The following is a 26,923-nucleotide window of genomic DNA, read 5'->3' as shown; positions in this document are numbered from 1 at the left end:
AGTGTTAACTCCCAACTATTTTCCTTTTCTACTGGGAAATAAGTCTTGAGGAATTATGATCTTTCAACATTTATTTCATAGCAGGATGTTATTTGCAACTGGAATTTGTATATTTAGAGTGCTCTAGAAACCCAACTCTGGGGAAAATCATGTTTAGCCAGTTTTGAGTGTATCGTAAACATTCAACTCAACAAAGAACTTACTGGCTGTTAAATTATTGTTCTCTGGCAAAGGTTTAGACTTCTACCTTCACGGGTATTTTAGCTTGTAATAATCAGTACCTATTAGGTACTTTGTGTTTTACTTTGTGTTTGATCATTTAAATACCATCACAAATAATATTAACATACCACAGTGTTCTCTCTGTAGACAGTACGGGTAACGTAGCACACACACCATTACAGAATGGAGACGTTTGCTCATTTTTTAATAGATTAGGGGAAAAAACAATATAATTCACAATTCAAATTCCAGTCAATTTCTCTTAAAAATATTTTCCTAATTTAATTCAAAAACGTTATTTTATTAACAAATAAGCAGGTTGACATTTACAAATCGGTAAAGTGGATTATACATCACCGCAATTTGGTAGAAACATTTTGTTTTCTCTTTTAAAAAGAGAGCAGAGTACAACGGATTGCCCTATCTATAAATCTGTAAAATTCCAGCTACCAAAGTGATGAATTCTCTTGGAACTCAACATGATCATCTGTTAAAGTTGCAACGATTTCAGGATGTTCACATTCAACTATGCATTCCGCAGAAGCAACAGGGCCCGTGATTTTGCGTTGAATCCTTCCCCGACCTGCGCAGACCTTTTGGGCGAAAAGTACGCATACCATTCACCAAGTAGGTTTCTCATGCATTACTATGTTGAGATCCCGAAAATCCTTCATCGCTCACTTAAAGAAACTTCAATAAAGATATAGTAGTGTAGAGAGTGACTTTAAAGGGACCCCATGATCTCAGCCTGCCGGTTACCAGTCCTTATGTAAACCCCTCCTCTTGAGCGTGGGCAAGACCTCTGACTTGCTTTCAACCAACAGAATTTGGCAAAGGAGATGGGCTGTCACTCCCATCATCACTTTATGTTCCATAAAACTCCCTCGTATTTGCAGACTAGAGTAGCGCTCTCTCTTGCTAGCCCTGAACAGAAGCAGGCTTCCATGAATCTTCCAGAAGTACAGAACGGAATGTCGTCAATAACCGTTAAGAACGAGGACGCCCTAGCTGAGTCTCCAGATGAGAACACAGCCCGGGCTGACACTTCATTACAGCTTCTTAGGAAACAGTAAACCCATGCCTACCTCCTGATCCACAGAAACAGGGAGACGCTAAACGTGTGTCGCGTTAAACCACTACATTGTGGTTTGTTACACCTCATAGAAAACTAATACGAAACCCTAAGAAACAAAAAAAGGGGTTTTCTTGAGAAAAGACTTAGTATAGAGGCTATCTGTTTCTATTCTTTAAAAAAAAAAAAAATCACAGAAAAGTAGGTGTGCACTCAAAGGTAATAGCAAGGCTAAATGTGTATAGTTCCAGGTGGTCCCATTGGGGTCAAAGGGAGCAATCTGATTCCCAGCAGGCACGTGGCCAAGTGGCATCCGAAGAGGGCGACACATCATTTGTGTAACTGGCTGTTGGGTGCAAATGGTGGGCTGCACACCGTCATCTCGTGACCACTGCCGCGAAAGGAGTTCCTGGCACGATTCCCGCGGTTGATGTACGTTCTTTGCTCCCCTCGGATGCAAATATACCCTACTATGAAATGAGCTGGTCGATTTGGGGGGCTCTAATGGAAGCTGACTCCGAGATCCCAGATGCTTGAGCGGAACGACAGATTTAACTCAGATCCTACAGCCCACGCCCTCCCTTCGCAAAAGCATCCTTCCACCTTCGGGGAATGGTTTGCCTGGATCAGTTCAGGATTTAGAAAAAGAAATGGAGAGCTTTAGTTCCAAATTGTGACTCTTCCCTAGTAAATGAAAAGACAGTCGTAAGAAACCAGATTGTTGTGACAACCTCAGAAAAAAGGGAACCGCAGGACAACAAATAATAGTGACCTAATCACCCCACATTTGAAGGAAATAAATTCAAGATTATATTTCATTTAAATGGAATGGATGAAGGATACATTTGCAGTGTTAAATATAGAGTTCATACCTGGGCACAGGTTTAGTTAGAAAATAGATGTTTCGGGGGAGATCATGAGGTGATCTTTATCATAATTTACAAAGATTAAAATGAGCAGTTACAGAATAAAATAAGCAAATATTGCAGATCAGAATGCTTTACACACTTTGCTACCTATGCATTTTTCTGTTCCATAAATGAACAGAATAACTAGAATTTCGTAGCTGACATTCAAGATGCACTTCGTCACTAAAACGTATGCAAACTGACTTAAAAGAGACAAATAGTAAAAACAAGCAGCCAAAAAATGTTCTTTTCCAAGTCTCGAATGCATTTTTGGCCACCAGGCTCTGGTGTGCAGGAAGATGGAAACCACTCGAACACCATCTGAGAAACACTTCCTGCTTTACGAGTGTCAGCAGGTGATCGATAAGGGAAGCAAAATACAGACCTCCACACAATGCACATCAGAGTCCAACTCTGACTTTTATAAACGTCTGTGTCCCCGTCTTAAGCGAGTAGAGCCACAGCTCAAATCCTTGCCCTCGCTTAACACCCAGAGTCATTATGCAAAATACATTTGAATTTTCAAAGATCAGGTCAGAACAGTCAGAAACTGCCACACAGTGATTAATGAGCACACCGAAGTCACTTTTACATCAATAGATCATGAAGCGGCGCTGAGCAGGGCCTCCTGGGGCCACACACGAGCAAGCTGACGGCGCCCCACGGCCACCGTCTGTCCCAAGAGGACGAGAGGGGGCGTCATCCACTGGGAGCCCCTGGCTCAGCCCGAAAGTCGCGTCACCAGGGCCATGCATGAGTGAGCCTCTACTGCCCATCAGAAGAAATACTCCTTCTGGCTTTCACTGACTGTACTTTGCAGATTGAGCTCACTTCTCAGAGCCGTCTCGGCATTGTCTCCGTGTTTTGGAATATTCGATTCATTTTTGTGGTACAACCATCTCTGTTGGTAAATGCGTATCGCTATGGCAGTGATGCAGAGCAAGATAAATATCACAACGGCTATCACACCTAGTGAGAGGAGAGAAAGGAACAACATAGTCAGAATATAAGCTTCATAATCTACTATAATATGTATAGTATAGAGCTTCATTTACATCATCTCTCTATGTATCAATTACATCATATATATATTACATCATATGTTACATCATATATATATTTCATCATATATATATATGTATATATATATCTCACCAGAAAATTGGAAACCAAATGGTACTATAACACTGAGTTTACTTCTAAGTCCATACATCCTTTAGCTACAGGAGTTTTATGCCCTCGTCCTAAAGATCGATCAGCATCACTTTCAGTTAATGCCCTCACACTTACCTTCAGAACCACAACGTGGTCACGCCCTCACTTCATGCTAATAATTTAATTATTATTATTTTTTTTTATTTTTTTTAACGTTTATTTATTTTTGAGACAGAGAGAGACAGAGCATGAACGGGGGAGGGTCAGAGAGAGGGAGACACAGAATCTGAAGCAGGCTCCAGGCTCTGAGCCGTCAGCCCAGAGCCCGACGCGGGGCTCGAACTCACGGACCGCGAGATCGTGACCTGAGCCGAAGTCAGACGCTTAACCGACTGAGCCACCCAGGCGCCCCATAATTTAATTATTTTAAAAGGATAGGCAGTATAGACCTGTCATAGAGTAGTTAAATGCTTATGTGTGTTTTTCCTTAATTTATTTTTTATTAATGTTTATTTTTTTGAGAGAGAGAGACAGAGACAGAGCGCGAGTGGGGGAGGGGCAGAGACAGAGAGAGAGAGAGCGAGACAGAATCTGAAGCGGGCTCCGAGCTGCCAGCGCAGAGCCCGACGCGGGGCTCAAACCCACGACCCATGCGATCATGACCTAAACTGAAGTTGGACGCCCAACCGAGCCACCCGGGTGCCCTGATGGTGTTACGTATTTTAAGGAAAACTTGCTGCTGAGATACTGCTGACTCACACATCTGTGGTGTGCATACGCTTGTTTCTACGAGGCTAGAAGAGTCTTAAGTGATGTCCGCTGCTGGGGTCCATGCCTTTGTGTGACCGCCTTCCACTGTTTGTGGGTAGGGCCTGTGACTTGTTTCTACCCAACAAAATGGAACAAAGGTGATACGCTGTACCTGATTATGGGATTCTGTTACATAAGGCTGTAGCCCCTGTCTTATGGGACTGTCCGTCCCTCTTCCTGCCGGCCGTGAGGCAGTGAACGGTCAGGGTAGGAAACCTTACACGGCGGGGAACTTGCAGGGAAGGCTCCAGGGGCTGAGGTCAGGCTCTGGTCAGCAGCCGGCAGAAATGCAGACTCTCTCAGTCCTACGGCTACAAGCCACTCAGTGCTGCTAACAAGCATGCTGGTGATGACGGGACTCCTTCCCTGGAGGAATCTCCAGATGAGACTCCGGTCCGGGTGGACACCTCGATCACAGCCTCATGCGACCCTCGGCGGAGGACCCGGCTAAGCTGTGCCCCGACTCCTAACCCACAGAAACCGTGGAATAATCAAAGTGGGTTGGGTTCAGCCTTAAGCAGTGGCAATCTATCACGCAGCAAGAGATAATCACTGTGCCACTGTGTTAAACTTTGGAGATATTGAGACCATCCAACTCTGTGGAAAGTAGATTATTTGAGATCTCCCGTTGGAAATGCTCGAAGTACCGAAAACGTTCGCTACGCCAGTGGTTCGCAACTTTGGGTGCATAGCGGACAACAGCTCAGAATCTTTGGGTGCGAGGCTGGGACATCAGAGTTGTCTTAAAAGTTCCTCAGACTATTTTAAAGCGCTGCCAGGGGTGGGGTGTTCAAATGAGGTCTAGAAGTGTTCGCTCAAGCTATCATAGTAGCGAAGAATGCATGTCCAATCTAGACCAAAACAAAGAGGCAAAAAACATTTTTTTAAAAGCATTCACTAGGGGCGCCTGGGTGGCTCAGTCGGTTGAGCGTCCGACTTCGGCTCAGGTCACGATCTCGCGGTGTGTGAGTTCGAGCCCCGCGTCGGGCTCTGTGCTGACTGCTCAGAGCCTGGAGCCTGTTTCAGATTCTGTGTCTCCCTCTCTCTCTGACCCTCCCCCGTTCGTGCTCTGTCTCTCTCTGTCTCAAAAATAAATAAACGTTAAAAAAAAAAAAAAAGCATTCACCAGTCAATATGCTTTTAAGACAACTCACACAGGCATTAGTATTCTAATTAGCAAATGCTAGAAAACACGTTATTGTTTTGTTATGTGAATCAAAATGTGTATTATAAAAAGGAAGATTCTTCATTATACTCTGGGACAGACATAAAGAAGCGTGACGGAGAGGCGCCTGGGTGGCTCAGCCGGTTGAACGTCCAACCTCGGCTCAGGTCATGATCTCGCGGTTTGTGGGTTCGAGCCCCGCATGGGGCTCCATGCTGACAGTGTGGAGCCTCCTTGGGAATTTCTTTCCCTCTCTCTCTCTGCCCCTCCCCCGCTCACACTCTCTCTCTCAAAAATAAATAAAAATTAAAAAAAAAAAAAGCATAATGGGATCCAACAACCTCAAAATTGGTTGGGTATATTTGGTCACAGGGATTCCTGAACACATCCTCTCAGGAACCCAGACCTTTCCTTCCCTGAGACAGGTAGCATATTCATGATTTTTTGAATATTCTTAAATATCAATAGGTAGAATAAACATCACTCTCAAACTTACATCTCACATGAGAACAAACAGTAGAGCTGCTTTAATTGTTGTTATGTTTACTTTCAGGACTTTGCTTTAAAGAGCTATATCATATCCAATGTTAGAGTCAGAGACAGTAACTCTCGGTAACAGCGATCGGGCCACTTGATTATACAATTACTGTCACCATTATACGGAAACATCCAGGCTGTTATGTATGTAACTGATCACTAGCTTGTTTGTTTTGTGAGTTTGGGTGGGGTCTTAGAACCACCTCTGTCCTCGGCCACTCTCTGAAGATTGAGATAACTTGAATAATGCATCAGACGCATTCCATAACCTTCCCTTCAGCAATTCCGGGGTAAATGTGTGTGTGACAAGCACTCAGATCTGCCCGCCCCCCATCTACCGACACGTCTGTCCCTTTCTGCCCAGCTACAATATGGGTCCCTTGGCAAGAAACCCTCCGCGATCTCTGGTTTACCAGGTTTGAATGTTATTGAGATTACTTCTCTCCTACATTGTTCTCTTTGCTTGCAAGAGGACAAAACGATAACGCACAAGGCAGAACCCACCTATCAGGAGCCAACTAGGACCTCTCAGGGGAATAATACTGGTGCAACTTACTCCCTACATCTTGTCAATGATATTTAACCAAACGCGATAAAGCGCCAAAGACCACATGTGTTCTGTCATCAATTTGACTATTTTCGTTGGTCTAATAAAGGCACTAACCGCGATATTTTGCACCGTTTTGGACTGTGATTCCTATTTGGAAAACATTAATCACTCTTGATTTATTTTCAATTAGCTTTTGCTTTCTAGTGAAGTCCCCTCATTAAAAATAAATGAGAACGGCTGAGGATTAAGTTTTGATTTAAAATTTAACACAAAAGTATTCTTTTTAGATACACATTATAAGTAAGACATTTGCTTTTTATTTGTTCTTGGAGGTGTGAAATCGGGGCGGGGCCTCACCTACTTCACTCATCACAAAAATAGAAATGGTTGAGAGAAGAAAGGGAATATTAACTTTCTTACATAGATTTGGTCGGCACTTGAAAATGTCTGAACACTTTGCTCACGGTCTGGAGAAGCTTGGTGTCTTTTATGAACGGAAGCGAAATGAACAGATTCGATCTGACCTGGTGCGCACCCCGCCTGAAGAGCGGACTGCCAGTGGGGTCACCCGGCTCTGGGACTAAGTCCCTTCTCTGGAACAGCAAGGGAATGACCAGCAGTGCCCTTCCTCCTTACCCAGCCGACTTTGCAACGGACACATCGCGGTAATCTAAGTAAATACATTTACATGTTTCTTGAATGATAAGGAGGGAGACTTGATTATTCATTCTTTAAATGAGACCTGCATAAATCCTGTTTCAGAGAATACGTTGGGAGGTATTTAAGATGCAATTACTTCTACTTCTTCAAATATATTAAACGTATAAAATAGAAGTATTTTATATTCCTATAAATATATATTCCCATTACACAGGAGTTCCTATGTAATGGGAATATATATTTGAATATACATATAGTTTAGCTATCAGGCTTTGCTTGAAAGAGCTATATTACACCCAGTTTTTGTGTCACATTTATAGAATACATGTGACACTAAAAATATATATGTTACGTAAATATATAAGTAATTATATTTATAAATAGAAGTGTATATAAATCTAAGATAAGACTGACACCAGAAACAGTTTTACATATTTATGCTTACAAAAATCTTTATGTTAGAGGGCGCCTGGGTGGCTCAGTCCCTTAGGTATCCAACTTGAGCTCACGTCATGATCTCATGGTTGGTGAGTTCGAGCCCCGCATCTGGCTCTGTGCTGCCGGCTTGGAGCCTGGAGCCTGCTTCCGATTCTGTGGCCCCCCGCTCTCTCTGCCCCTCCCCCGCTTGCACTCTGTGCCCCTCTCTCTTTCTCTCTCAAAAACAAACTTTAAAAAAAATTTTTCGAAGAAAAATCTTTACCTTGTCTACCTTTATGTTTAGGAAAATGACAATTTGCCTAGTTTAGGTGTTTTCCCCAACGTATGTTTTACTTTTAATATTATTTAAAAAAAAACAACTTATTTTAAAGGCTTATTTATTTTTGAGAGAGAGAGAGAGAGAGAGAGAGAGAGAGAGACAAAGTGCAAGCAGGGAAGGGGCTGAGGGAGGGGGAGACACAGAATCCAAAGCAGGTTCCAGGCTGTGAGCTGTTAGCACGGAGCCCCACGTGGGACTCGAACTCTCGAACCGTGAGATGATGACCTGAGCCAAAGTCTGACGCTTAACTGGGCCAACTCAGGCGCCCCTACTTTTCATAGTATTTTTTAAATGTTTTGGGCTAATGGACTGAGAGGTCCGTGGCTACTATGAATCGGAGAAGTAAAGGTGAATGCGTCTGAAGCAAACATATCCTGAGAAATAGCAGTGGCTACTTTCAAATGAAAAACCTTATTATTCTGCAGCCTGGCAACTATTTAAAAAGCATCTCCGTGGAGCCACCGGGGCCTTGAACTAACAGCCTTCGGGGCGGTCACACGGGGACCATCGGCCAGTGTCCTGCGTCCCGCATCGACCCGGAACAACAGCGCGGATCCCCACAGACGCTTTTTGGATCCGGCCAACGGTGACAACAACGCCAGGGCCCGGGTCATTCACAGCCCTGTTACCTCCGATGACGGCCGAGTCACTTCCGTCAGCAGTAACTAAGGGCTGTCCCCCGTCCGTTGGTCCAGAGCCACCTACGGTAGAAACAGGGAGAATGACAGAGGCGAGAGGGAAGGGGGCCTTCGGAGACGCGCGCGAGCGTCACGCGGGCAGAAGAGCGGGCCACCGCGTGCCAGAAACGCGCGCGAACCCCGCGCCCGAGCGGGGCCGGCCCAGCCCAGCCCGCGGCGGGCTCCGGAAAGTTCCGGGGAGGGACGGGGCGGAGGGGGCAACGCACCTGCGCCACCCGCCAGCGGGCGGGTGGCCTCCCGCGCCGGGGCTCCGGGCCCCGCCCCCTCCGCGCAGCGGGCCGCGGCGGCCACGTGGCCGCGCACGGTGACCGGGGCGGGGCCCCCGGGGCGCAGCGCGGCCTTGAGCGGGGCGGCGGGGCCGAAGCGCACGGCCGAGAGGCAGCCGGTGAAGCCGCGCGCGCCGGCCCGCAGCGTGTCCGGGTCCGCGCCGGGGGGCTCTGCGGGCAAAGAAGCGGGGCACGCGTTAGGGCGCGGCCGCAGCACCCTCCCCCCGGATCCCCTGTCCCTCCCTGCTTAGGAAGAGGCAGCCAGAGCCAGTGCCCGCGGCCCTGGTACCCGTGGCCTTGGGGAACGACGCCCAGGCGCAACTCCGCGTGTGGGCACGCCGAGCCCCTCCCCCCTCCCCCCGGAGGCAGCCACGCGTTCCAAACGAATTAGAAATCCTCTGCGGCGGCATTTCCCAAATGATCATCACAGTACTTTGAAACAGGATTTGTGGCCAAGAACCGAGGCGGTCCCAGTGAAAGGTCTCCGGAGCTTGGGGACGGCGGTGCTCTGGGGGAGTCCTTACCGCAGCTCTGATCTCCCCAGGTGCACTCAGGTCTGGCTCGCTGTTGACAGAGGTCCCCCGCTAACCGCAGGCGCCACGGGGCGGGGGGGACCCCACACCCCACTGCCGCTCCCCCCCTTTCCAGTGATGGTCTCTGCCCCCTTTCCGTAAGTTGAGGCTTGCCTCTCCTGGCCCTCGCCCCACTCTGACGGAGGTTGGTTGGCGGGGGATTGACTCAGGAGACATCATCAATTCCTTCGCTTCGACGATGGTCAGGCCCTCAGTGCTCTCGCTCAATGGCCACCAAACCTGACCAACGGCAATGAAGTGTAGACTCCAAATGTTTCAACGCAGTGAGTCGGGGGGGGGGGCATCCGTGTACCCCACAGGGGAAGCCACCTCAACTTAGTAAGGACGTGTGGCCTCTGCTGTCACACTGCCTCCCTGCTTCAGTCAATGAGCTGGCTGACTTCCTAACAACCATGAACTACCAAGAATTTATGCACTGGCTTCCGCAGGCTGGGCATTGCGTCAAGGGATCTGCAGAGGTTACCATGAGTGCCCTTACTCCTACTGAAAGTTAGTAAAAAGGGCGCCTGGGTGGCTCAGTCGGTTGAGCGTCTGACTTCGGCTCAGGTCATGATCTCGAGGTTGGTGAGTTTGAGCCCCGAGTCAGGCTCTGTGCTGACAGCTCGGAGCCTGGAGTCAGCTCAGGTCATGATCTCAAGGTTGGTGAGTTCGAGCCCGGAATCAGGCTCTGTGCTCACAGCTCGGAGCCTGGAGTCAGCTCAGTTCATGATCTCGAGGTTGGTGAGTTCGAGCCCAGAGTCAGGCTCTGTGCTGACAGCTCGGAGCCTGGAGCCTGCTTCGGATTCTGTGTCTCCCTCTCTCTCTCTGCTCCTCTCACAGATAAATAAACATTAAAAAAAATTTTTTTTAATAAAAAAATAAAAAGAAAGTAACACTAGACCTTAATAAACCAAGGTCTCTCAAGTGGGGGGGGGGGCTGTAACCGAGCTGGTTATAGTAACCCCCTTTTCAATAGGGTTTTATCCCTTTTATTATGTCAGTATCTTTTGGACATGTTCGTAATTATCCACATTAAGGGACAGGTAAATGGGGGCCATTATACTACTCTTTCTCCTTTAACACATGCATATACCTTCCATAGGATATATGTATACATTCTAGAAGTGTTTTTTGGTTTGGCATAATAGTCTGTCTTTAACTTCACCCTGAGAATCTCAGCTCTGATCCAGTCTATCTCGATGTTGCAAACCCTTACAGGACAATCTTTATTGCCTTGGAGTTTGAGTTTTTGAGGGGGTACTGCCCTTTTGTCTCCACTTCCTGATATTATAAGTAACTATAAATAGTTTTGATTGGATATGGATAATCTAATACATACATGCTAGGTGCTGTGAAAAATAAAGAACTATTATTTTTTTAGGGGGAAGAGGGTCCCCTGTGAGAAGGGGGTCAGGCTGGAGAAATCTGTACACGCAAACCTTGTTAAAGTAACTCCTACCCCCATTTGCCACCCCCCCCCCCGTACATTTAATTACTCATGCACAATTACTATACCCTGTGTTCAATCTAACATATAAACACTATCTGCTTTTTGGGTCTTCATTTTCCTACGGAGACGCCATATACGTTTAAAAATCTACATGCTTTCCTCTTGTTAATCTGCCTCGGGTCAATTTAATGCTCAGGTTTAGCTAGAAACCTTAAGAGGGGAGATGTAAAGTTTTGCCTCCCCTACAAACTCAGGGGGTGGATTCCTTCAATCTCATCACACGTCTCGCCTTTTTTCCTATTAAACTTCATCTCACTACATTAAACTACATCTCCCTACATTAAACTACATCTCACTTTCAGTCTGTCCTTCCTGAAAGTCCAATCTTTTGTATCCTTGCTCCTTCAGCTCTGGAAAAGAGTCCTATCTTTAAGAAAAATGATCTAACTTTGGGAAACTTTGAATAAATTCATTGGGAGCTACTTGGACTTATAAAATTCTGTTCAGTAATTTTAAAGTTGCACAAGTAAGTGCTGTGTAAAAGGCCTCTACAAGCAACTAAAATCAGGGACATGTTTACATTGTTACAATCACAAAAAAAAAAAAAAAAGAATTTTCTGAAACATATTGCTATCTTGGCCAGGCTGATTATATGAAGAAGCATCAAGGAACCTAACATATGCTGAATTTCAGGTAGATTCTTACAGTGAAGTAAAATGAGCTGGGGACAACTCAATTAAATGATTATTTTATACTAAAAGAGTTCTTTAAAGATGCGATAACTTTTTTTTTTTTTTTTTGCATTCAGGCAATATATATTCCTTGAAGAAAGGCATCTTCACTTGAATATACTTGAGAGAATGTCAAGAAGAAAAAAATGGGAAAACACCATGATAGTAACATAGGACTTCTTCTGCAATGCTAAAATCCAAAACAAACAAAGAAACAACCCCCCCCCCCAAAACCCCAAACAAACAAACAAACAAACAAACAAAAATACAGACCAAAAAAAGGTCTCGGCTGTTGAGCAAAAAGAGAGACTGGTCAAAGTCTGACGCGAGCACTACCGGGCTAGGGTAGGAGAACAAATCAGGGGCCGACATTGACCTTAATTCTTTAGACTAATTCTGTGACATGTATGTTTTCAAAGGTAACTGACCTTCGTTTCTGCAGGCAGTCCTACTACTCAGGAAAGAAACATCAGAACATTATAGTGCACTATATTTTCATGTTCTTCAAGACTGTGTCTTTGATGTTTCTCCATGTATGTGCGTTGTAGGTATGGACACGTGTGGGTGGATTTATGTGCCCACATATTACGTATGCATGTTCAATGTCAATATACGTCAAAAGGATTACTGCTCACCGTTCCCTACTGCGTTCACAGTTTCCATCCTGAGGCCACGGTTGTGATTCACTTTTTGACTGGAATAATTCTCCAGTATTTTCCTCGGATGGGATGCATGGTCAATATTTAATCTCAATCCTTCCTTGTTATCCAAAATATCTTTTTTTAACCTTGTCAAATACATTATATATCAGATGCTTAAGCGGCAGCTCATTCCTCAGCAGTGTAATGATATTGTCGAGTTTTTTTTTTTTTTTTATCCCACTGTTACAAATGAGAAGTTGGGTGCTGATGCCATGATCATTATTTTTTCATTGTAGTAACTTCTGTCTACAAAGTTTGGAAGCTTTCTTCTCTGTGGTTTGGCAATTCAGAAGTTTTCCCAGATGTAGGTCTTTTCTCATCAGGATTGAGGAGTCCTTTCAATTTGCAACTCAGGTTTTCCTTCAACTCAGAGAATTGTTTTAAATGCACAATTATTGTCTTTGCTTCTAATTCTGTTTCTGGATCTCTAGTTATTCATGTTACATTTCCTCTTCTTTTCCCTTCTAATTTCTCTCTCTTAAGCTTTTTTGCTCTGTAGTTTGAGATACTCTACCTACAATATATTCCAGGTCACTGTTTATGCATAATCAGTGATGATCCTCTCCTTCAGATGACCCAGTGAAATCTCGAAGTTATATTTACTTTAACCCCCAGCGTCTGTGTCTGCATGTGTGACTTTTCTCAAATTTCCTTGAGCCCCAAGTTTCATCCTTATTATTGTCTGGCTTCTTTAGCAGCTGTTTTGATGTGGGAATTCTATTTGTTGTTTTTAATCCTCCTCCTCATCTCCCTAAGGGGTGATGCTATTATTATTATTATTTTTTTTTTACTTATTTATTTCTTGGTCTGCTAGTTTCAGAACTCCATGGTTGGGGACCTTACATGATGATATGGGGGTCCTGGCAATGTGGATAATGCACCTGTTCTGACACGTAGCCCACGTTGTAGGAAGAAGTCTCTCTCCCTCACCCTCACCAGTGACAGAAGGAATGTGGCCCAACCAGCCAGCCCATCCTCCGCTCGGGGAGGGACACTGAGCATGAGCACAACCATGCTGAGCAGTGTTGAGCTTCCTTTCCCTTTGGAGGTCCGGAGTTCTCTCCAAGCCAAGCTCTGCCCAGGATCTGCAGGCTTCGCACTCCCTCCCTGAGACTCTGCTCTGTTCCAGCCCACGGGGCAAATCCCCACCCCAGGTCCCTCATGCACACCTTCCCGCCCCTCCTGGCAACTGGGCTGGCCCTCCAGTCCCTCTGTTCAGGGCACAGACACAATGAATTGGGAGCGGAAGCAAGTGTTTACGGGTCCAAGCTGCCATTTTCCAGAACAAGGTCCACACAATATCAGCATCAGAATTAACAGAACTGTGTTCAGGAAGACAATGAGTGCAAATCTATCTTCCCTAGGAGCTGACTCCTGAAATTCCATGACTGAGGCCCTTCCTTCTGGCTCAAAAGTTTTCTTCCCTTTAAAATGTAAAGAAAAAAACACGAGGGAAACCTTAGGAGAATAGTTAGGCGGTATTAGAAATTCACATATCAGGGGCGGCTGGGTGGCTCATTGGTTAAGCAACCATCTGACTTCAGTTCAAGTCATGATCTCCTGGATTGTGGGTTCGAGCCCCAGGGCAAGGCTCTGTGCTAATAGCTCAGAACCTGGAGCCTGCTTTGGATTCTGTGTCTCCCTCTCTCTCTCTGCCCCTCCCCTGCCCACGCTCTGTCTCTGTCCTGTCTCTCTCAATAAATAAACATTAAAAAAACATTTTAAAAGAAATTTGCGTATCAGGGTGACTATGTTTGACCAGCTCCGCGCGCTCGAGGACACAGGTATACTAACAGGAAGAGATCAAGTGCATACTGGGTCACGAGGGGATGGGAATGTGGTTTGAGTGTGGCCAGGAAGCAGAGTTAACGTTTAAGAAAAAGTGGGCCAAGAGAGGAGGATAAAGTTCACTTCCTTTGTAATTTTGAGTAGAACCCTAAATCATTTTCAATAAAAACAGATTAAATCTTTTTTTTCCCCTCTTAAAAAACGTCCATGGTAGGAAATCTTAAAATTACAATCAAATTTACGATAATTCAGGACATAAACATTCTCAACTGTCTCAGATGGTGGGCAGTGTTGCCCATAAGATACATTTACCAAGGCTGCGCATTCCAATATATGGGATGATTTCTGCTTTTGTGAGGAACAAGCATTTTAACAAAAGATCCACAGGTCGTTCTTCCGGCAGGAAACACCGGAGCAGTGGAAGGAGCATCCCCAGAGGCTCTCTCAGCAAGAAAAATCAGGAAACAAAGTGAGTGGTTCAAGGAATCGCAGGAAACCAGGACGTACATCCGAAAGTGTAAAAACGTGGATAGAACGAAATGGACACTGACTGTTTTAAACGACAGCAATAGTAACGTCTTGCGGAACAAAATAACACGCAAACGTAAAACACATGACGACGAGGGTGGGGGAGGAAATAAAATGTTCTGAAGTTTTTATGTATTTTGACAAGTGTGACAATTTAGTGTGTGATAAATCAAGGATGCACAATTTAATCCTAAGAGTAACAGATAATAATAAAAGGCGGCATAACTATAAAGTTGATACAGGAGATTAACAGCCCCAAAGACAACCCAGCTGCCCGTCAAGATGAGAATAAAACAATTGAGAGATACTCATGCAATAAAGGGCGCAGCAAAGACAATGAATGAACTTTGTACGCGCAACAGCATGAATGAATGTTAGAAACACCTAATGAATGAAAGCCGTGCCCCTGAATCGACCTGCTATTTATTTTGGAATTGATGAAACAGCAGAGTGAACTTTTTTTTTTATTCTAAATAAATGACATAATTAGAAGATGATGACTAGACAGACTTTCCCAGTCTGTCCTTCCAACAATTCAGGGCTGGAGGGACGTGATTTTCAGAGTCAGAAAGAAGTGAATTAATTACACCTCCCTCCTCCCCAAAACACATGCTCGCCATGCACCAAGAATCCCAGCACTGGCAGCCAACGCCTGGGAAGAAATCCTGGGTCATTTGGGACCCCGGGCCCTTTGAACAAGCATTGCCAGCAGGTATTTACTAGAAGAGTAGTCTTTAGTAAATAACGTCACCTCCTCGTGTCATGACGTGAGCGGTCTCTGCCACTCGTCTACCTAACAAGGGGATACGGTCACAACTCCGCCCGGTTGCTATCTTTGTCCTTAGTTCTCAGTCCTTTTCAAAAGTATGACTAGGCTTGTGCAGGAACCGCTGATGTGGCTTTGCTCCACCTCAGCAGTCTCGGGTGCTGGCCCCTACCAGTTCTCTACTCCCTACCTCCCATCACATCCTGTTCTCAAATAAACTCCTTCACCCTTCAGAATAAACGTCCAGTTATGGCTCATCACTCCGACTCTCCCAGCTGCATGGAAAAAAGGCACTGGCAAAAGAGAAAAATCTCTAATAGATTTTTTTTCGTATTATTGAGATCCAGGTCACATACCATAAAATTCGTCATTTTCAAGTACACAATTCAGTGGGGTTTTGTGATTTACAAAGCTGTAACACCATTACCAGTATCCCCTTGCCAAATTTACCACTTTAACCTGAGTTATTTGTCTTTTTGTTCAGTTGGATGAGTCCTTTATATATTCTGTACAAAAGTTTCTTGTCAGATACATGACCGGCAAATATTTTTCTTCGTTTTGTGGACGGTCTTTTTACTTTCTTGGAAGTGCCACTTGAATTACCAAAGTTTTTCATTTTGATGAGGTCCACCTTATCTGTTTTTCTTGTGTTGCTCGTGCTCTTGAGAAACCATGACCTAATGCAAGGCTTTTGAAAAACCTTATCTAAGAAACCACTGCCTAACCCAAGGTCACAAAAATATACAACCATAGTTTGGTCTAAAAGTTTTATAATTATATCCCCCACATTGAGACCTACCATCCCTTTTGAGTTAATTTTTGTAAATGGTGTGAGGTAGGGGTCCACATTGTTTTTTTAGGCTGTGGATATCCAGTTGGCTCAGTTCCATTTGTTTAAGAGACTATTCTCCCTCCATTGAATGGGCCTGGCATGAATGTCTAAGTCAACTAGTGATAAATCGATTTATTTCTTGACTCTCAATCTACTTCATTGGCCAATGGGTTTGCCCTTATGCCAATACCACACAGCTTTGATTAGCATGGCTTTGTACCAAGTTTTAAAATCAAGAGTGAGACCTCCAACTTAATTCTCCTTTTCAAGATTGTTGTGGCTACTTGGAATCCTTTGCGTTTCCATAGGCATTTTGGGACTTGTCAATTTCTACAAAAATCGCAACTTGTCAGTTTCTACAAAAAGGCCATCCAGTTGGATCCATAGGTCAATCTGGGGAGCACTGCCATCTTAGCAACAGTATGTCTTCCAATCCATGAACGTGGATGTCTTTCTGTTTACATACGTCTTCCATAATTCATTCCAACAAAGTTCCATAGTTTCCAGCATGTGTCTTACACCTCTTTTGTTAAAGTTATCCCAAGGTATTTTATTCTTTTTGATGCTATTTTAAATGGAATTTACATTTCATTCTTCCTTTCATTTTCGTATTGTTCATTGCTAGTATATAGAAATAAAATAAATTTCTGTATATTGATCTTATATCCTTGCCCAAACCGTGTACTAGCTCCAATAGCTTTTCTCCTGGATTCCTTACAAGACCACATTCTCTACAAATAGAGATAGTTTTACTTCTTCCTTTTTATTCTGGATACTTTTTACTTTTTTTTTTTCCTTGCGAAATAGCCCTCACTCCAACTAGTTCTATAGTCTTGAACAAAACCGGTGAGAGTGGACATCCCCATTTTGTTCCTGATCTTAGGGAAAGACTTCCATTATCTTACCATTGAGCATGATGTCATGTCAGCTGGGGGTTTTTGTGGATGCCTTTTTTCATGTGAGGAAGGTTCTTTCTATTCCTAGTTTGTTCAGTGTTCTTTATTATGAAAGCAGGGTGGAGTTTTGGGGGTTTTTTTCCAAATGCTTTTTCTGTGTCTACTGAGGTAACCATGTGGTTTTCATCCTTTATTTTACTAACATGGCATATTACATTGATTAATTTTTATCTGCTGAACCAACCTTAAAATCCTAGCATAAATCTTACTTGATCATGGCATATAATACTTTTGTATGTTACTGAGTTAGATTCCCTAATATTTTGTTGAGGATCTTCGCACTTATATGCATACTCCTGAAATTTTATAAACGTTTTGTGTCTTTCTTTCTAAATGAGATAAATTCTTTGGCAGAGCATAGAAAAGGCATACATGTCACATAAGTCACATAGAAGTCACATAATATCTAAACAGTAGTCTGTCCATGAAGATGTCAGTAGGTAATTTCCACAAATTATTTATTACTCAATTCTCATATGTGGAGCTCCATTTCAATTTATAATCCTTCAATGGATTTCCTTTCCCCACACTGAAAATTGACCCATTAAGGCTAATCTGCATGACTGTATTGATTTGAACTACATTCAACCTATTGTATTCTTTCCCAGGAGGAAATAAAAAGGCACGTCTTTATTCTGCATACTTCAAAACGGATTTTTGTTTTGATATTTGGGGAATTTTGTCATTGTTTCTTTTTATGCACACACACAAAATCAACAGAATACCATTTATATAAACATCTCTAGAGAAATAAAACAGCAAAACAATGCTAGGGCACCTTACTGGTTTGTTGTATTTTAAAGCTCTCCTACTTTGGGACTATAGGCCACATCCAAGTCAAGACCAGACAGAAAATCAGAAATCTAATGATTTGCATTTGAAGTCGGATTATACTAAAATTATTTTATAGTAACTGGGAAAACTTAACCTGATTGGTCACCATTAAGAAGACCACTAATTAAGAAGAACAAGGACAGCCTGTTAATTTAGAAGGTGATCCTGAACTATTCTGTCCAAAGCCCATTAGGGTAAATAATAATAACGATAAATTAGATTAGTTATGAACACTATTCCGTTGTTTATATTCCCTATTATATTGCAAGTGCATTAAGGGCAGGTGTATATATCTGTACGTCTTGTTGGTAGACATCCAAAATATCCTGTGAGGGACAAGTGCGCATTAGGGACCACAGAAGTTTTTTTAATGAATGGATAAGTCATTGAGTCAAAACAGCTAACAAAATATAAGTTCTAGATAGCTTGCCATAGTTTGCGACAACTGTCTTTGGCAAATTAATGGCTCTTTATTAACCAATCTGTTGGTCTATTTCACTGTAAGTTTATGAAGGGAAGCTCCGCTTATATTCTCCAAATCTGGACACAAAGCAGTGTCTCCTCAGTTACTCACTGCTCTGAAAGTGCCAGCAGAATCAGGGCAGAAGCCATCCTGAAAGTTGTCCAGAACATGAAAAGTTTTATTCGGCTTTGATCAAGATGCATAGCTCTATGTACAGATGAAATGAATATTTATAATTTTATTAGACTCAATTGCTTCAGGCAATAAACTTCATTGCTGAGTTTCAAGTTTAATTTTTATAGCCTGAGAGAGATGCTCCTGAATATACCATTCTCGAATAAAAACATTAACGTCTTCGATTCTGCACTATTGTCCTCTGTATATGAGCTTGTGGGAAAATAAAACTTTATATGATAAAATTTATTATTCTCCTTTTTTATTAAAACGATTGCTTTTTATATAATGCAGCCGAGTTATTAAATCAATATTTCCATCGTTGATCAAAAGCCAAATTGTCTTTAAAAACATTCCTTTGTCAACTTCACACTTTCTACCTTGCATCACAGACATTTCTGAACGTGCCTCACCTCTCCTCTCAGAGGCTCGAGTCACTGAGGGCAGGAAGTTGCGTGTGGGGTGTTCACTTCGTTCGTTGACCCTATCTGTCCTGGTGGCTGGGAAAAGTCTACAGACACCTGCTGTGGCAAGGAAGGAGGGATCAGACGGCTGGGGGCAGGCAAAGCCGTCACTCCAGTCGCAGACTGCACCACTGTATGATAATCTAGCTCTGAGGTTTGCACGCCCCTAACACAATCAATTACTCACTCTGTTCAAACCGAGGAGAGTAACTGTCCTTACTATCCAAGAAGAGTAAGGAACTATCCTTGAGTGGAGCTCAGTATCAGATAAAAAAGGAGCAAATTCTTTGCCGCTTGGATGTTAAAAACAATTATAATATTATTCAACTGACAGCCAAGGAAGGGGTTCCATCCCACTGTTCTCTGAAACTCAACATGGGCTTTGAATTTGTAGGAATCTCATAGCCTCCTCTATCTAAATGGATACTGTGATTGTCATGGGTAAAAGCCGGGGAAGGAGCTGATTTCTTTCGATTGTTTTTCCAGTTCTTGTGGTTTTCTAGACTATGCCACTTTTAAAAATAGAACAAAAAACCCTACTGGGCACTGTATGTAAGTGATGAATCACCCAATCCTACACCTGAAACTAATATTACACTGTATGCTGACCAATTGGTATCTAAATAAAAATTTGAGGGGCGCCTGGGGGGCTGAGTCGGTTAAACATCCAACTTCGGCTCAGGTCATGATCTCACGGTTTGTGGGTTCGAGCCCTGCGTCGGGCTCTGTGCTGACAGCTCAGAGCCCGGAGCCTGCTGCGGATTCTGTGCCTCCCTCTCTCTCTGCTCCTCCCCCGCTCATGCTCTGTCTCTCTCCTTCTCCCTCTCAAAAATAAAAACAACATTAAAAAAAATTTTTAAATAAAAACTTGGGCACCTGGGTGGCTCAGTCGGTTAAGCGTCTGACTTCGGCTCAGGTCATGATCTCACAGTTTGCGAGTTCGAGCCCCGCGTTGGGCTCTGTGCTGACAGCTCAGAGCCTGGAGCCTACTTCAGATTCTGTCTCCCTTTCTCTCTGCCCCTTCCCTGCTCACAGTCTGTCTGTCTCTCTCTCTCTCAAAAATAAATATTAAAAATTTAAAAAAAACTTGAAAAAAATAGAATGAAAAACATCTACTAATGTCACAAAAACACGGGTGTCCAGAAATGCCTAGAACACATCCAAAGTCACACATTAGAGACTGAGAGAGTCCCCTCCCCAGTGGGCTGCAATAGCCATAAACCTCTCTCAATGCTCAAGGGGAAACAACTGTCCTCATTTTTATTTCTGGGTTAACTGCTCGATGGTTATTTTGCTTGTGCCGCGGGGACCGGAGCCGTGAGCCACACGAAATCACCTGCATGCAGCACCAGCTGCCTTTCTGCCAACACATCGGGAGGCCCTTTCTTTATCCACCTTGAAGGCATGATTATAAATCAGGACCACCATTTCAGCCTGAGGTCTGCTATTCTTTATCCGACGCTCCCAGCAAAGACCTCGCGGACCCTCCTTCACTGGTGTAATCAGCCACCTGTAACTGCACATGACCGGCCTGGAGCGTCCGGTGATGCTGCACCATCTAAATTACACGGTTTTTTGTTTTTTGGGTTTTTTTTTTTTTACCATTTTCAAGAGCACCCTGGGATTCCTCGCCTTCCCTCTGAAAAATTAGAACTCATAATTTTACTACCCATCATCTGTTTGGAAAATATGATCGTTTTCCCAGTTACTGTGCTTCTCAACATATTTTGAACATCCATTCCCGTGCCTTCTCTAAACCTCCAGTTTGCGATGTTATCCATGCGTGCAGCGGCCGAAACGATCAAAGGATCCGTGTATAAATGGCTGGAAACCTAGCAAAGATTCCACTGATCACCTAGGGCTCAACGGAGCCAGGCGGGTGTCACGTATCAGAACAGGAATAATAAATATTCCGCAAGAGGCTTTCTGCCAAGTAACTGTAAATGTAGATGATATGGACAGTTCATGCGTAAATGATCGAGAAGAAAAGATATACCTTCCAAAACCTACTTTTCTTTCGGTTTAATTCTTGGCGACAAAGGGAAAAATAAAGGCATAAATCATTTGATGCCTAAATAGGATAGTATGCTTTTACTCTGGCGTTCTCATGAATTCACAGCCATCAAGAGTGGGCATGGGATCTTTAGGCTGTGACGTCCGGGCGTGGGATCTTTAGGCTACGACGTCCCAAGAAGCAGCTGGGAGCATTAAATACATCTCAAAGCAGGGCCCAGGATATACAGCCCAACACGTACTCACTTGCTATAAGAAAACTAAGCCTTTTCTCTTCTTCTCGTGAATGTAAAGCTATACTTATCATTCAGTGGTTTCTGCATTTGACTCCTGATTAATCGAGAATCTGTGACCTTGATATCTGCTTTGATTTTGTCTTTCCTCACTTGCTAGAAAAATGCCGAGTTTTGTCCTGCCTGATTGCCAAGGGAGAGGGTTAAGTGTAAGGACTTCTCAGGGATCACCCTCGTGCCTGGAAGACAGCCCTCACTCATGACTGCAGGGGCACTCGGACAAGAGAACAGTTTCCACCTTGATTATCCCTCGCTGGGAAGCCGTCAAGATGACAAGGAGCCTTAGTCAGTGCCGCGACCCCTTCCTGTGTTCGCGACCTAACGCTTCTGACCCATGGGCTGTGGGGGGACGCATTTTCTGCCACTTACCTAAAACTGTGCCCAACGTAAGGGATTTGACAGCATTGAATTCCGTCCCCGATGACAGGATAACTTGTCTCCTTGCATTCTGGTTAACCTATGAAACGTTCCACCAGAAGCAAACATCAAAATGGCAAGCAATTTTGATGGTAAGAGAGAGGGAATCACAGGGACACCAAGAAAAATGGTAAAAATGAGCCATATGTTCGAACTATCACAAAGGCTAAAAGGAGAAAGCTGTTGCATAACAATTTTTATAATAACTCAGATTTCACACCACCCCATTCCTTATTCTTTTCCCTGTTTTTCTTCGTGGTTTAAGAATCTATAATTGGTATAATCCACAAAGAGATGCAACAAGCTATTGCAAACCTTAAAGCTTTTACTTATTTCGAATAGAAATTAGTAACGAGCCGGAAAAGGTATTATTCGTACAGATTCAATACATAAAGGCTATTCAAAGCCCAGTGCCAATGAATCGTTTAAATACCGATGTTTTTAAAAATGTATTCCCACTTTAGGCAAAACCTCGCTTTTCCCCTTGTGTTTACATTTCTATGGCACTTGCTTTTTTTGTAGTCAGATGGGAACAAGTTCCCATCGGAATATCTCCAGCAGTCGCTGTAAACCAGACAACATTCCCCTACCGACAAGGACAGCTTAGCATTCATTCGAAATGGTCAAATATTAACAATAACTCCGTCAGCCTCTTGCTGAACAAGCACAAAAATTGCTAAACCAAACATCTAACTACATTTTCTGTCCCCAAGACTTCCGGAAAGACCATGTTGAATGTGTATCTCTTTTATTAGGATTTACTGTCAAAGGTTTGCTTGAAGTCACACATTCTGAGCGTCACAAGTTTGGGGACTGTTGCCATTGCCGAATCCACCCCCTTACCTCTACAGAGACCATGGCCGCTTCCCTGTGAATCTTCACTTGGTGAAACTGCCCATCGGCAAGGTTTTTAAAACCAAAGTTAAAAACGTCAGGTGCCTGGCTTCTGTCCAGCTTATACCTGATCTGCAAACTTCCTAAAGAAGAGAAAAATGACATTTTTAACTAAACTAGAATCTTAAAAAACCTGTCGACGCAGGTTCTAGAGCGTCTTTTATTTTTATTTATTTAATACAATTTGAATCCAGTGGGCGTTCGCTTAGCACACCAAGGATTTTTCCCGGAAGACTGATTGTACATGTGCTATTCCAGGGCTGAATTCAGAATCCAACTACACTATTTTATTTAAAAAAATTTTTTTGCAGGTTTCTTTTTGAGAGAGAGACAGAGAGACAGAGCGCAAGCTGGGGAGGGGCAGAGAGAAAGAGAGGGGGACAGAATCCGAAGCAGGCTCCAGGCTCTGAGCGGTCAGCACAGAACCCGACGTGGGGCCCAAACTCAGACTGCGAGCTGAAGTCAGACTGAGCCACTTAGGCACCCTGAGAATCCAATTAAACGCTATTTTATTTTATTTTATTATTTTTTAAGTTTTTATTTAAATTCTAGTTAGTTAACACGCAGTGTAACATTAGTAAACGCTATTTTATTTTATTTTTTATTTTATTTTTCAACGTTTTTTATTTATTTTTGGGACAGAGAGAGACAGAGCATGAACGGGGGAGGGGCAGAGAGAGAGGGAGACACAGAATCGGAAACAGGCTCCAGGCTCCGAGCCATCAGCCCAGAGCCTGACGCGGGGCTCGAACTCACGGACCGCGAGATCGTGACCTGGCTGAAGTCGGACGCTTAACCGACTGCGCCACCCAGGCGCCCCGTAAACTCTATTTTAAAAGTCAAGACCAAATGGTCTTTTTCCAAGTTCTGCCATTTTCCTTAACGAAAGGAGTAAGTCTAAGTTAAGCCTATGAAAACTCCAAGCGAGGCTCTAAGTCAATTATTCATGTGGTATTCATACTATTAAATGGTAAAACCTCAAGCAATATTGCATTAACATTCAGTTTCTATAAGCATAACTTCTTTTAAGGTGACTTACTTTAATGCATTTTAATGTATTGCTGACATTTGCATAAGGATTTTTTTTTTTTGCACAACCAGAATTTTCTCCCTAATGTTTCTGCCATAATCAAGAAACAGAGAAAAGAGAAATGATTTGCTACAGTATCTAAATCTCAAGTTATCCACAAATGCACCACTGACTCCTGTCTGTCATAGATGCTCCAGAAGGTCAAGTTTCTGCCCTGCTTCTCTGTGAGGCAAGGTTCCAACTTGGCTTTGCTCTCCAACTGGAAAAGTCTTGGAAAACCCTGGTGGCCATGGGTGGGGTAGCTCTCCTCCCACTTTTCTTGGTACGTAGAGATGACCTGAAAGGCTCAACCACTGATGGGTAAAGAACAATCCTACTCAGCCCATGCTGCTCAAGATTAGATTTTATATGTTTTAATATACTTCTTCGCTTAGAAGGAGGAGGAAACATTCTCCATGTACAGAATGAGATATCTTGTTTCAAAGTGAATTGCAAAACTAATTTAGATTATTCATGTCTGGTAGGAAAGACCCCGAGAAGAGCAAGGCACACATCTGCACGGGGAATACATTAAATGACCAAACTTCCACGGGAGAATGGCATCTTGAATGGAACCATTGAAATGTTAACTCTAGTGATAAACATGGAGGTTATCATGAAAAATAAACTACCCCTAAGAGAATGAGAATCTATAAGCCTTGCAATTGTGTTTCTTTTTTGTGGTTTAACGCTGGAAAAGCCCCCATCCCCCACCCCATGTGGTCCCGATATCCTAAGTCAGTCTTCTTGTTCGTAGAGTCTGACACTCACCATTGGGGGCGAGGATAACTGATAGGTACTCTTCGTAGAAGGAGCTCACGTAGAGAAGTAAGCTGGGGGCCCCTGTGGTCCGGAAGCTCAGTGTGGCCATTTCTCCGGTCAGCGTCAGATCCTCATGAAATAAAGCTGCCAAGGAGCTGGCGTTCTTACCAAAGGTGTGATTATGATGTTCTTGAAAGTTGTAGATAACGGACGAACCGCTTCCAAAATATGCAGAAATCTCTGGAACGATACTCGTTTTCGTTATGTTACCAATAACATAAGAAGAACAAGAACAAGGCTCTTCTTAATGGATAGTTACACAATATCTCTAACTCTTAAATTTTTTTTAATGTTTATTTATTTTTGAGACAGAGAGACAGAGCATGAGCAGGGGAGGGGCAGAGAGAGAGGGAGACACAGAATCTGAGGCAGGCTCCAGGCTCTGAGCCATCAGCACAGAGCCCGACGCAGGGCTCGAACCCACGAACCGCAAGATCATGACCTGAGCTGAAGTCGGATGCTCAACCGACTGAGCCACCCAGGCGCCCCGACAATATCTCTAACTCTTAAACATCTCAAGAGAGAAAATAATGGCATGTTTTGCTCATTGTTTTAAACATCTAAGCATATTTGAGATTAAAGAAAATAATCAAGTATGGATAGAAAGATAATATCCCCACCCACATTCCCATAACGTAGAACTCAGTATTTTCTTATTGCCTGCAAAATTCCCCTCAAGATTTCCATAGCTTTGGCTACCGTGGTTCTCCGTGTTGATGATTCCGGATCTAACAGAAGTAGTCACGAGCTTCTCAAGAATAGAATCATGCCTCTTTCCAAGTTAAACACAGAAATTCGGGACCGAAACAAGTCTATTTAAGCTAATCACAGAGAATTGCCTTATCCCTTCTTTACAGGGTCAGATGGCAGAAACACAAAGGGAACGGGAAAATGATGTGCCGTCCTCTCCGGTCCTGGTCCCGCACGTGGGTCACACTCACCATTTTCGCAGAATGGCCCGTCGTAGGCAGAGAAGGTGCAGTCACAAGCGATGCCCCTGTGTCTCTCTCTGCATCTCCCTCCGTTGCGACACAGGTGTCCGTAGCTGCTGCAGTGTCCCGGGCACCCTGGCTCCACGCCCGGCGTCATTGTCGCTCTTTCTTCCAGGTCCAGGGCCAGCCCGTTCAGCCGCAGCGACCGAATGCACCCCAGGAAGCCTCTCTGTCTGGTGGCCGTCCCGCCTGCAAGGGAAACACTGCAAATGCAAATGTGTCCTTGCGTGTCTTTGCGGGATTTCGTCTTCACGTCCAACGGAGGCCATACAGATAATGTCAAAAAAGTGACCCGTCCAAAGTTTTATGAACAAATACAATTTTGAAAACAGAGGCTGTGATCAAATATTCAGAATCATCAAATGACACTGATTAAAGCCATTGACAAAAATATTTTTTTTAATTTTTTTTTTTAACGTTTATTTATTTTTGAGACAGAGAGAGACAGAGCATGAACGGGGGAGGGGCAGAGAGAGAGGGAGACACAGAATCGGAAGCAGGCTCCAGGCTCTGAGCCATCAGCCCAGAGCCCGACGCGGGGCTCGAACTCACGGACCGTGAGATCGTGACCTGAGCTGAAGTCGGACGCTTAACCGACTGAGCCACCCAGGCGCCCCGACAAAAATATTTTTGAAGTCGGCCTTGGTAAATATTTATTCTAAAAAATACTTCTTTGGGGTTCCAGGGTCGCTCAGTTGGCTGAGTGTCTGACTTCGGCTCAGATCATGATCTCAGGGTTTGTGAGTTCGAGCCCCCATCGGGCTCTGTGCTGACAGCTTGGAGCCTGGAGCCTGCTTCAGATTCTGTGTCTCCCTCTCTCTCTGCCCCTCCCCGACTTGTCCTCCGCCGCTCTGTCTCGCAAAAAAAAATAAACATTAAAAAATTTTAAAAATACTTCTTCGAGTTTGATTTAGAAAGATTTGTACATTTTCACATTGCTTCCTTCATAAAAAACAGAAGACCACTTATCCTTTTTAATGTTTAAGCATATAAACTATGAGGTGCACAATAAAGTTACATAGTTGAAAATCTTTGCAATATGATATATATTACAAATGTGTATATTAAAATATACAATTATGCATGTATGTATATATATGTACATGTAAAATATACAAGAGTTTTGTTGTATATATGGAACATATATAATATACATTAAAATTTGTATATGCGTTTGTTATATATACATTTTTGTTATATATTTGTTATACATATGTTATATAATAAATTATATATGTAATACCAACCCTTCTTAGAAGTGCCATCAATGACAAATCCATGAAATCCAGCTCTCAGGTCAGGGGGACTAACATTAACCGAACACTGTAACTCTGTATTTCTATCACGTCTCATGGGAGCCTATT

General features: G+C 43.5%; 1 protein-coding gene across 1 annotated transcript in view; it reads right to left on the bottom strand.

Moving 5' to 3' along the window:
* Positions 1 to 427: 427 nt before the first annotated feature.
* LOC102954982 (contactin-associated protein-like 3) overlaps positions 428 to 26,923 on the bottom strand; it is a 194,794-nt gene continuing 168,298 nt past the window's right edge. The window contains exons 18-24 of the mRNA XM_042964400.1: positions 25,509 to 25,748; positions 24,517 to 24,747; positions 22,626 to 22,759; positions 21,735 to 21,822; positions 8,741 to 8,971; positions 8,466 to 8,537; positions 428 to 3,171 (exon numbers count right to left, since the gene is read on the bottom strand). Coding sequence (XP_042820334.1) covers positions 2,978 to 3,171; positions 8,466 to 8,537; positions 8,741 to 8,971; positions 21,735 to 21,822; positions 22,626 to 22,759; positions 24,517 to 24,747; positions 25,509 to 25,748 — 1,190 coding nt within the window. The 3' untranslated portion in view covers positions 428 to 2,977. The remainder of the gene's footprint in view (positions 3,172 to 8,465; positions 8,538 to 8,740; positions 8,972 to 21,734; positions 21,823 to 22,625; positions 22,760 to 24,516; positions 24,748 to 25,508; positions 25,749 to 26,923) is intronic.

The sequence above is a fragment of the Panthera tigris genome, chromosome D4 (assembly GCF_018350195.1).
Source record: "Panthera tigris isolate Pti1 chromosome D4, P.tigris_Pti1_mat1.1, whole genome shotgun sequence".
NCBI classification, from domain to species: Eukaryota; Metazoa; Chordata; class Mammalia; order Carnivora; family Felidae; genus Panthera; species Panthera tigris.
This window is presented reverse-complemented; position numbering and strand designations above follow the sequence as displayed.